The 12122-nt window shown below is 36.5% G+C and overlaps 1 protein-coding gene and 1 long non-coding RNA gene across 10 annotated transcripts; one reads left to right on the forward strand and one right to left on the reverse strand.

The window, feature by feature from the left end:
- Positions 1–2044: 2044 nt before the first annotated feature.
- Positions 2045–11506, reverse strand: Galk (N-acetylgalactosamine kinase). Of its 9 annotated transcripts, none has more exons than XM_017629613.1 (6): positions 11387–11506; positions 6682–6842; positions 4687–4860; positions 3838–4592; positions 3420–3753; positions 2045–2476 (listed from the first exon to the last, which is right to left on the reverse strand). In XM_017629613.1, the coding sequence occupies exons 2-6, from the start codon at positions 6828–6830 to the stop codon at positions 2281–2283; spliced, it is 1608 nt and encodes a 535-aa protein (XP_017485102.1). In that variant the 5' UTR covers positions 6831–6842; positions 11387–11506; the 3' UTR covers positions 2045–2280. The 9 variants fall into 9 exon arrangements, with proteins under 9 accessions (XP_017485102.1, XP_017485097.1, XP_017485098.1 ...); XM_017629608.1 differs by having other exon boundaries at positions 6682–6974; XM_017629609.1 differs by having other exon boundaries at positions 6682–6974; positions 11452–11492.
- On the forward strand, positions 6981–8049 carry LOC108373684 (uncharacterized). Its single transcript, XR_001848985.1, has 3 exons — positions 6981–7078; positions 7133–7562; positions 7624–8049. It is a non-coding gene; the product is annotated as an uncharacterized LOC108373684 (long non-coding RNA).
- Positions 11507–12122: the final 616 nt, after the last annotated feature.

The raw sequence follows: 12122 nt of genomic DNA on the forward strand, positions 1-12122 counted from the left end.
ATAAAAAGTTTCGGTTTAGTTCATTTAAATTCACAAAAAGATAGGAGGAAATGTGAATAGTTATGAGCAGCTCAATTTAATAGCCAGATAGATGCACTTAGCTTTGATCGATGAGAAAGTAGCACTGCATCGAATTATTCGCATGGAGTATATATGCCTCAATTCGATAATGATCAGACGGTATTTGGCTATAACAACTAAGTGTTTCTCGGCCTCACTGGAGTGTCATGATTCGTCAATTTCTGGTACCAAATTTTCTTCCATTTTATTTCACGGAGTTTTAAAAACATTACACCTTTGGATTCTTTCCCATCATCGTCGCTGAGGCGAATTTGTGAAACCCTTTGGGAAACCGCCCTGCAAACCAAAGTTCCCGAAATCTTAAGGAAATCGTTAGGAGTATCTCATTTCTCTAACGATTTTTTTACGAATTTTCACAGAAAATTATATGAAGTGGTTGACACGAACTCGTAAAGAAATTTCTGTACGAAAAATAAAGAAAATTCTGGAAAGATTCTGAAATATATTCTTCACATAGCAGCATTATTTTCGTTGCTTCACAGATTTTCTTCCGAAATTTCGTAATTTATTTCATTTTAGAAAATTCGGCAAAAAATCTAATTAAACCTTAACGAATTCTTTAAAATTTCTTTACAATGCAGAATACTCTGAGAAAATGGTTTGCAGGGCGAATGCCCGCCACCTTGAAAGATTTAATCGTTCGCTCGTTTCCTAACTGAATTATAAATAAATCCAGAATAAAAAGCAAAAGGGAACATCACTAAGTGCAAATATTTTTGTTATAACACGCGCAGCAAGAAAATATGTATAATTCTCTTCTATCGGAATCATAAAGGACTGTCGTGAACTGTACTTATACACATACACAGTCCAGTTGGGGCATTTTATTCAGTGCTTTCTGAGTAGCGTTTGTAAAAGGTCTAGACTATTTATTCGAAATATGTACATGCATCTGTTTTAGACACGCACTTCCAAATGTATGTGTATGTATATGAATGTATGTAGTAGTATATCTACTAGGTGGGTGAGACGTATTTCACTAGAAATAAATACCTTTACATAAAGCAAAGATGTTAAGTGATAAATTTAGAAGCATTAAAAAATGTATAATAAAATAATGTTCAATGAGTTTTCCGGCATGGAAAATTCCGTTTTCTTATGAGAAGTTATCAAGCATGCACACAGTCAAGGACGAAGAAGCGGCATGCTTTTGGCAGAAAGTGCGAAGCAGTTGCTAAAAATTAAAAAAAAATATATTTTAAATTCGAAGGGGAGGTACTGGAAATATAAGTACTTTCCTAATAAAAATTTGTGAAATAATATCTGTACATTTGAATCTTTTATCGACCGTTTTTCAAAGTGTGCAATTTCTTTGCCTTACGCTTTATAAGAGTAAGTTCAGTTTTTCATTTGTCTGCACCTATCCATGAATTACTCTAAATTGTATTTATTGTGAAGGTTGGTGGATTTAACAGGAAACACTTTAGAATTTAATACGAATTTGGTAAATTTCGGCAATGACTTTGGCCTTAAAATTTCATGTACTTGCATGCAAGTTTTTTTTATACCTGAGCGCACTTTTGCACAGGAATAGAGATAGATATAGACATATAAATGTATACCAAAATGCTCAGAAAGAATTAGTATGTAAAGTAGAATTTACGCATAATATAAGACAATTATGAAATTTTTGGAAAATAGGCGTAGCGATACCTACTTAGTGAGAAATGCTGTATCTAAGTAGCCGCTTCACCAGCCATACGAACATTGCTTAGGGTCCGACTAATAAACTTGTTGAACATTTTTGGAATCTACATTTACGCCCACTTTCCATAAATGGGCGCGGCATCGCCTACGCAAGTCTATCTCCATAACCGATTAATCGAGTTTTACCTAACTTGGGTCATCAAGTCTAACCAAGCATATTATAGAAATGTATTAACAAATGAAAACAAACATTTACTTTCTCATTTTTAGTGTAGAGATTTTCAATACTGCTTATTAACTTCCAGGATGCGTATTAGAACGTTGAATTAGCTACTACAACTACCATTTTTTTTTACAGCTTTACACTTGTAGTAAATAATAGCTGCTAGCATTACCTTTAAATAAATCTTTTTATTTGCTATAAGTCTATTGTGTTACAAATTTTTGGTAGATATATGATGAAGACAAGTTATTATTTATGTATTTATTTAATATATTCAAGCAAGATTTTGGCAGCTTCATCTTCCCAACAGAATCCGGCGCAGTTGACAATCACACGCACTTAAATTTGAAGATTTCCGCGCCATTGCCGGGAAATGTCGCGAATACAACATCATTAAAGTCGTTAGCCCCGTAACGATCCAGCAAATGTGGCGGCAGCAGTGTGAAATATTTTTCCTTTAACATTTTTATGTATTTGGCCGATGCTTCGACTGAATCACAGCAAGCAACAATGCAGCCACCCCAGCTGAAAGGAGAATACAAAAACATATAAAAACATGCGTACACAGTTAAGGCGATAAGCGAAGTGAATTGTGTAAGTACACGTGCATGTACATTAGGGCGGGTTGACTTGTATGGATGAAAAAAAAATATTAAAAATCGTATAGCAAAAACGTAATCTACATTAAATTCTAAGAAAATTCTCTGAAGAAACCATGGGTCTAAAATCAAACCCTAATCCGCGCCTCTCGACTTCAACATTTTTTTTTTGTATCTTCTTTCGCTAAAATTATTTTCTTTTATTGAAATATATTATGTTTTATTATATTATATTATAGTTTATGCAATACAGATTTTGTTTTGAAAGTAATCAAAATATTCAATTATCAAAAAAGCAGTTGAACCCCAATTTGCATCGCCTCTGATTTGCGTAATTGGGTGGNATGTTTTATTATATTATATTATAGTTTATGCAATACAGATTTTGTTTTGAAAGTAATCAAAATATTCAATTATCAAAAAAGCAGTTGAACCCCAATTTGCATCGCCTCTGATTTGCGTAATTGGGTGGATATTTTTTTTAATGAAAAAAAATTTTGAGTGTAGAAAAAATATAAAGTGCAAAAGAACTACCTTACTAAACAATTTTATTCAGAAAATTCGATTTCTTTTTGGAAAAACCTATTTTTTCTAACATTTATTTTTTTTTGGCAAAGGCGGCCATATAAATTTTCAAGTCGTGAGGCGCGGATTAGGATTTTATTTTATATACATAGTTTCTTCGGAGAATTTTCTTAGAATTTTATGTAGTTTACGTTTTTGCTATAAGATTAAAAAAAAAAAAAAACCAACCCGCCCTAATGTACATATATACTACATATGTACAGAAATATGTACATAAATATTGTTGCGCGATAAAGAGGATGTAAAAGTAAAAGTAGTACAGCTTATAAATATAAATGTCCTACCCAGCACCGGTGAGCCGTGCGCCCACACCTGCCTCATCGGATAAGGCAATCAATCGATCCAGATCAACGTGTGAACACTCGTACAGCTCCTTAAGACTTTGATGCGATTGACGCATCAATTGTGACAGCACGGTGAAGCGTTTCGTCGAATCCGTTAGGCCCCCATCATCATCATTTTCTTGGCGTTCGTTGTCACTGCTGCCATTCGATGTGCCATGGACGCCGTTAACACCATTGTGGAGGTGTGGAGGCGAGTGCTTATTTGCGATATAGCTGTCGCCATCACCGTTTGTTTGCGCGCATATTTCACGAAATTTCGCCACACGCAGGGACTCTGGAATATGTACGATTATTTAATAAGAAGAAAGAAATTTACGATAACTGTTATGTCGACTTCCCACTCGCTTCTTCTACTTACCCTGTACGACATGCAGCGCACGTTGACGTAGTTTAAATTGTGTCATATGCCGCGTATTGGCCGTGAGAAATTCCTTTTCAAATTCCTCAGCGCTGACCTCCAATTCGGCTGCGCACAACTCGTTCCGCTTGTAAACATCCTTTGGCAACAATTTCCGCACCAGCTCTTCCAGCTCAGCGAGCGTACAACGTAACGACTCTTGCAATTCCACAAAGCGAATCATTCTGCGCCAGTTGTTGCACTTCGCATGCTTTGCAACAATGCGCGTAGCCAGTCGACATTCCACCACACGTTCATTGAAATCCGATGAAGCGGCTTTGTTTTTCGCCGCTAGGCTGTTCGCCACAATGAAACATACGCCAGCTGGCAATTGTACAGGTGTGGCATTTAACTCCGGATGGAATTCAATGAATTGCGCGCAGCCAGCCTTGGCCAGGTAGGCGATGGCCTGATCCATACCCCCACCCTGTGTGCCAATGTAGCGTTCGCAGCGCGCCGATATGGCGGCCAAGTGCCTGCGATCCAAAGGCAGCTGATGAACATGTGCTGTGGCCAATGCAGCGGCACTAACTAGCGCGCTCGAGCTACTCAAGCCCGAGGCTGGTGGAATGTTGCCGCTAAGCGCGATTGTCATGCCGAGTGGGTTGAATGGCTGCTTATCATCGCTTAGCTGTTGAATTTGGTCGTAGATGCCCTTAACACCACACAGATAGTAATTGTACCATTTTGGGCCGCCATTGGCGGGTAAGTCAATGCTGTGAAGAGAGACAATGAGTGACGCGTAAATATTTCTCAGCTAAGTAATGAAATGAGTGGGTGAAGGAGTGCTGCCTATTAGTTAGTGCATACCTTAAGGCATTCAAATCACATTTGAAGTTCTCGTAGTACGTTGCTTCGACGTTTCGTATTTGTAGAAATGTATTTTCCGCATTTTGGCCGACTGCGAGCAGAATGCACTGATCAATGGCCATAGGCAAAACTGGGTAACCGCAGTAGTCCACATGCTCGCCGATTATATTAACGCTGTCAATTAAAAAGAAAAAGCAAGTATTTATGTGTATGTATATATTTATATGTAAACGTTATAAATTAAAAAAAAATTATTTTACACATATTTTTAGTTCAGATAAGGTTGGCTTAAATGGAAAGCTATAGTTAAAGAGTTCACTCTGTGGTCGCACAGGCCCACGCCATGTCCAAGAGAGGACGCTCGCAGACCTATCCCTTCATGTCTTTAAACCTGATTCTGATTTTCTCGCGAACCCTAGTTGACCCTCTAATTGTCCCTCCTATGGATCTATGTATGTTTTTCACCTCTATATCTTCTACAGAATGGTTTAGGGTCCCGTTATTATTCCCGGTTGAGAAGCCGACGTTGGATTTGAGCGGTTTCGCAAACTCAATGTCTGCTCACCAGTCGAGCAGGGGCATGGAGTCGGGTCGTCACGGGGTGGTTTCCATAGTTACATTTCACGAAGAACTGCTTCGGTAATAGGATGTCTGGCTTTCATCATGGATGGCAGCCTGTAGCCGCACGTAGAGCTGAGTTCTGGCCGGATTGCAATATTCTACACTGCGTTTCGTTCGTTCTTGTCAACCACACAGGTGCTGCATACTTTGATATCGATCGGCCGATTTCTCTGTATATTGTGACCAGGGTCTGTTTATAGGCTCCCGAGATGATCGTATAGATCGACCTCTAGGCTCATTTCCTTGATCCATGTGACAAAAAGTGTGGCAGTGGATTTCGCGGCAGAAATCTCGAGTGAAGAAGTTGGAAAGGTCGCAAATCCCAAGATGGTTGGTGGTTCTAAGTTTAACGGAATGAAATTTTTTTTTGCTTATAAAAGCCATCGTTTTGTGTTTAACTGTTATTGATTTGAAATAGATTTAAATTTTTGGACTATAATAATAATTCAGCAAGGATTTCAACTAAAATCTTTCAAAGAATCAAAACACCGCTGTTCGACTATACCCCTTTTTTTATGTATTATTCCTTTTTTCTCTTTTTTTTTGTACCAAAAAATTTTGTTAGCTAAATTTTTTTCGTCAAATTAAAGTGTTTAGACACTAAAAAGGCCGCGACAGAGAAAGCAGGAAAAGAACTTGAGGCAAAAACAGCATATGTCAACAAAAAATAATTTACCGCCTTTTAACTTTTTCTTTTTTCAAAACAAGTGAATGTTTTCTTTTGAATAAAAAGCTTTGAAGATGCGCATATCGATGATCCTGTGCAATAACGACACAATTCAAAATTCAAAAAATAAAAACTGTTACTACTGTTAAGTGGCTCATGTCTTTAATCCTTGTCGAATCCATGTCTAATCTTTTGTACTTACTTTAGCAATCCTTTTTGCTTACTTTAGTAAGGGATGGACATGGATTAGGCATTGATTAGAGACATGAGACACTTAACAGAAGTAACAGTTTTGGTTTTTTGAATTTTGAATTGTGTCGTTATTGCACTGGACCATCGATATGTACGTTATTTTTCTCTGCTAATAAATTGTTGTCTCCAAATATGACAGTGAAAACCAACCAGCCTTACGTATATAATTCAATCACCTGCATGCGCATGAGTAAAATGTCTCAAATTTCAGATGAAGGCAACGTTAACTAGCTGAGAATATTATTTTTAAATTTTACATTTTAATTTTGGAAATTAAAAAAAATACTGGTAAAAATACTTGTAATTAAAATTGCCGGTATTCTTTAAATTTTAGTAAACATTTGAGTCATTTTTCGCATATCGGTGAGGGCGACACCTACTATTTTTTTTGTAAGTTGAACGCATGTCGGTGCGCCATCTAAATTAAGTAACTACTCCACCATCACGCCACCTACCGTCCAGGCATACGAACATAAAATTCCGGTTCCTCACCAAACTGGCTGCAGTAAAAATCGTGAAGTACACTGAGACGCGAATATAGTCGATGTTCCGGCCGAAGTTCAAGACTCGACATACAGATGACGCCCTTCGCACTTGCAGACATTATATCGATTTCCTATAAATGAGAAGCAGATGCTGCCGCTGCAGTTGTTGAATTTTTTCTACCGGTTGAGGTTTTTCGCTACTACCGCTTTTTGGACCCTAACCGCTTCGCGCTAGGCAGTTTTTGGTCCCAAAATAAAGAAAGCTGCCGTAAGAGAAATGCCAAAATAACGAAATGTGTAGAATGGCAAGAATTGGTTAATAACAAATAACAACAAACCTATAAACAGAAAGATACAAATTCAATCGGTGAATATGGTAAAGCACACAAAATGCACTGTGAGATAATAATATTCCTATTAGATCTCCCAGAGACTGGCGACTAGCAAGTGGGGAGCAACTTCTGCTTTGCATGTGGAGAAGTTCGAACTTGCAAATGGGCGTCAACTCAGTTTGTGCTTGTGAGTCTGTTGCGGTTGGAGCTGAAATTCTGCATTCCTTTGTGGCAATTGGCCACGATTCATTGTGTATCAGGATCGAACAGTCAATCCAATATGCAGTTTACAGGCATTCAAGAAAATCTAATAGGCACATACGTGTTACTAATAGGAAATTCTTTGATGGCGATTGCGCGGAATAGGTAATCTTCACTTTAACAAAACCAAAACAAAATATGCATTCGGACTAAGAGAGCTTGTCATACCAGATGCTGGTACAGCCACTCAGGTGCTAGAGCAGCCAACAAAGAGGGTGTACCTGTAGAGTCTGCTGAAACGGATTCCAACACTTCATAGTAAGAATCCCTAAAAAAAAATTTCACAATCAAATTTTTACTTTTTAATTCCTTAATGCAGTAAAGCGACGAAACATCCGTTTGCGAGTGAGCTGAAGTGATAAGGCGTAAAACCTCGCGCCTGCTGGGTGTGATTGCCACTATGTTAAACCCCCTCCAAATGAAATATAACAACAAGATGAGACCCTCCTCATTTTATGACGACCACGGCAACCGTTTAAAGGATTACCATTTGAATTTATGCACCTGGAATATCCGGACCCTTAGTGGGCAAGGTGTATCTGCCGGCTGGTTGGTGTCCTCTGGAAGACAAAGGCTGACAACATATCGAATGAATGAAGAGAAACGCTCCAGCTCTGAAATTGGAAGTCTTTTTTTGCGATGGAAAGAGCAGGTGGATAAGGACTTGGCTTGAGGTGGCGCAGAAGAGCAACAACTTATTTGCTTTTTTGAACTCGCCCAAAATCGCTAAGGCAGATACAGTGCCAATCAAGAAGAAGAATGCAGAAAGATTTTAATAATATTTTGTTAAGAACTGGATTTCTTTATAGATGTTTCGTACTCAATACAGATTTTTTAATAGACACACATCGCTACCTTGGCATTGAAGGATCCTAACTCATTTCGCTTGCGAAATCTGGCGTCGTACAAAATTCTGTATATCACTCACTAAGGACTTAATTTTTTTAAATTTAAAACAACTACTATGGGGATCAATAAATTTATTTATATTTTTCAGTGTTTAACAAAAACCACTCGTTATAAAGTTTATAACGGAAATACTTCTTACACCGGGACTTTCTACATTAAAGCACCGATATAAACAAATGTGCATACATACATAAATATGTACATGCATTTGTATGTGCTACGCGGGAATGTATTTACGAATATATCTACCCAGTGAGAAAAGTAGTGGTACCATTACATGCGTGAGAAATACTATAATGTATTTCTTATGAGTTTAAGATTCCATTACTTATTAATATATAATAAGCATTCTAATGTATCCAAAAATTCCAAAACAAATCATATTAAATCGCATAAATTCATTGATTAGTAGGTAATGCAAAATTGAAGGTCCTACTTCAATTTACTGTTTTACTGATTATTTTTTCGAGTACCGTACATTTTCCCACTGGATACATACATACATATTTATATACATACATGTACATATATCTTTGAATTAAACGTGCTTTGATGTATTAAATTGAGTTTTTTAACACATAGGTACATACATATACCCCAAAGGGAACCAGTCCGATTGTAACTAGTGAAAAATCGGCGAAATGTGGTACTTTTAAAAACTATTTTATTTCACCTTTTCCATTAGAAATCTATATCTAAGGTAATTAAGAACTAGCTCGGAACTATAGCAAAATTAATGCAGAACGATCAGATCTTTTCTGTCGAATTTAGAGCTAGTTCGGAACAATCGAAAAAGGGATGCAGCTGGGGCTTGTTTACTTTACACAGATATGTGTTTGGCGGCTTTTTCGTTCAAATGCGCTTCTACTCTGCACTTCGCAGATGCTTTTTCATACCTTGGTAATACAAAAACAAGAATTTATGTTAACATTTTAACATCTTGGATCTTCTGGAATCTAACCAATAACAGCAAGCACCTCTGCAAACTCAGCTACAACCAAAGGTATATAAACGTACATTTCTTACAATCATTTAGACAAATTTAAAATAATTAAAAATCGCACACGCGGAAGAACTAAAACGATTAAAAAATCATGATACTTTTTTCTTTCGTCTGTCGATTTTAGAACTGTTTCACAACTATAGAATTTAGGACTAGTTCGGAACTATCGAAAAAGGGATGCAGCGGACACTTCCTAGGACATCGCCATTTTAAATTCGCCAGTTGTTTTCATGCAAAAGAGATTTATCGCTATCCAGTACTGGGCTAAATGTACTACAAGCGCATCAGTTCAGAACTACAGATTTTCCAACAGGGTAATTTTAGCACAGCGCACACACACACACATACACACACACACACGACAGCGAATTGATAAGAGACGGCGGCGGCAGAGCGAGCGAGCACAACAAGAACGACAAGTAACAATAACAATCAATAATAAAAGAGGTTATTGCGTTGATTAGACTGCACTGCACTGGTTATGGTAGACTTTTTATATTAATTCCGCCCGATTCAGCAAGTTTTATTAACCTATTTAATTAGTACTACACCACGCCAGAAGGTAGAAGAAATTTTATAATGCATCCACTTTGCAGTGGCGCTTTTGACTGGGGAAATGTCAAAATTCGATAAGGAGAGAAAGCGACAAATCAGCAAAGCTAGTCGTCATTTGTTCTAGCAGAGTGGAGAGAGTATTCTTGGGAGAGTGCTCTCGAAAATGGGTGTGGATATGAGGGAGACGATAGAAATGCGCGCGCTGCACAGTGACTTCGTTTCGTAACGACAGGGGTAAAAATTGCTAGCGTTGCTGTAGTGAATTTGAATATATTAAATATATTACAGAGCTCACAAGGTGTTGTATACTGTCGTATTGTTTTACATATGTCATAAACTCGAAACGATTAACACTATATTTAAGGGATTCGCATGCTACCATAAAAGTTGTATTATCAAATTTCACACCGTTAAAAAAATAGTTGGTTGTGGTTTCAAGTCCTCTAAATATTTATTTACATAGCCGTTAAAAGCCTTACGACATACGACACTTTCGACACCTTGTGAAGAACCTAATTGTTTTTCTTATTATTTGCCGATAACGTAAAGCAATATTTGTCACGATCAAAAAATATTTCGGTTATACTCAGCGTGCTCAGGTTTGATGCATGTCAAGTGATATTTCCATTAAGCAATAAATTTGCCACCTACAGTATAAAAACGGCTCGTACAAATTCAACTTTGCTAGAAAATATTAAATAAGAATGTTGTGAGCAAAACGGAAAGTGCCAATAAAAAACACTTGTGTACATGCCTACGAAAAAATGTACACATGTGCATATGTATGTACATTAGGGGGGTAAAAAAAAAAAAAAATCATTGCCAGTCCGTAGAACTGCATAATATCGAATATAAGGTGACCCTTGGTTTTTTTTTATTTTGAAGTCGGTTCAAATTTAACCGTGCCGCCCGGGGCCTTGAAGTTTTTAATGGGAAAAATAATTATCGCACATTTAACTTTAAAATTTTTTATAACGGACAATCTCATCTCATATTTCACGCACTTTGACGCACGCACGCACGCATTTTGAAAAAAAATTTAAAATTTTAAAATTAAATTTGCATAATAATTCTTTTTGGAAGAATTCTAAAGAAATTATTTTTTTTCGATAAAATCGTATTTACTTTTAACGATTTCAAAGCAAATCTACGAAAAATTATCGAGTCCTAACCGCCAAAATAGCGTAGGCGACATTTTTTTTCAAAACTTTCTTTTTGATGCAAAAATATTCCTAGAATAGATGCAGATAGATACATTTCGACATCAAAATGAAAATTTTGAAAAAATCCCGCTTACGTTGTTTTCGCGGTTAGGGCTCGATATATTTTCTACATATAAAATATGTACATAGATATAAAGAAAAACCCCAGCGGCATCGTTATATATTAAACGATTTCAAAATAAAACAAAAAATGTGTCTTCCTATTTTCCTTTTTCTATAATTCTGGCGAGTGATGGCGAGAATATTCTGAAAAGTTAATTTCCCTGTGTATATTTTGACCACCCTAATGCATATGGTACCAGAATTAATAAGTAAGGGCCCACAAAAATCCGAACTCTGCCTACATGTGTACGTCAAATAAGTAAGTGCAACTGATTTGACGAAATAATTACAGAAATTAAGGTAGTAGTCTATGTATTATTTTTCCTTTTAAAAGAATAATAATTGCAAAAATCACAGAAATTCGCCTCGCTTCCGAAAAAAATTCTTTCCGTTCACACTCAACCGACGACAACGACTTGAAATCAACTGGAATTTTTTATTAAGATGTCTTGCGTATTTCTACATCATACTTGATATCGCAGCAGTGTTGTTGTGTTGTTGTTTTTGAACTCATAGTTTTACAACTTGTTGCCTTATCAGCCGATGCAATACAGCACTTTTATCTTAATTTGACTCGCTTTATTATTGTGCCAACCAAAGGTATGGCTCTTATGTGTTTTTAAATACATATACACACATACATGCATACATATGTACATACAAACACCATACACTGTAGAACCAGTTGAATCTGCATTTTAAATTTAAAAAAAAAGAAGATCTGTCGTCACCTTCAGATTCCGTTAAAGAAGTTTAGTGGGGTATTCATTCATATTAATTTTTGAATTATTCATAGAACCATTTAATATCAGTTTTTCATATAAAAAATTAATTTATATAAGTCAGCATTATGCTATAGTTTTTCAATAGTTTTTTAGTATTTACACATCGGCGGTACTTTTATGAGATACGAGGTAGTAGATATTGATTTCTGAGATAAGAGGTTTTGCCAAAGTACCGTGGACCGCGGGAGACCGTTAGCAATAACTTCACTTGCAATTAAAAAAAAAAAAAAAAAAAAAAAAA

This window comes from Rhagoletis zephyria, unplaced genomic scaffold, assembly GCF_001687245.7.
Source record: "Rhagoletis zephyria isolate East Lansing unplaced genomic scaffold, Rhagoletis_zephyria_1.1 Rzeph_scaffold_06944, whole genome shotgun sequence".
NCBI lineage: Eukaryota > Metazoa > Arthropoda > Insecta > Diptera > Tephritidae > Rhagoletis > Rhagoletis zephyria.

Bases quoted from the DNA above. Each gene is read 5' to 3' on its own strand.
- Galk (XM_017629613.1), bottom strand. From the start codon at position 6,830: ATGTCTGCAAGTGCGAAGGGCGTCATCTGTATGTCGAGTCTTGAACTT. The intron at 4,593-4,686 runs GTATGCACTAAC...CTCTCTTCACAG, and splicing joins TGTGATTTGAATGCCTTAAG to CATTGACTTACCCGCCAATG. The intron at 2,477-3,419 runs GTAGGACATTTA...TTCTCCTTTCAG, and splicing joins GCACGGCTCACCGGTGCTGG to CTGGGGTGGCTGCATTGTTG.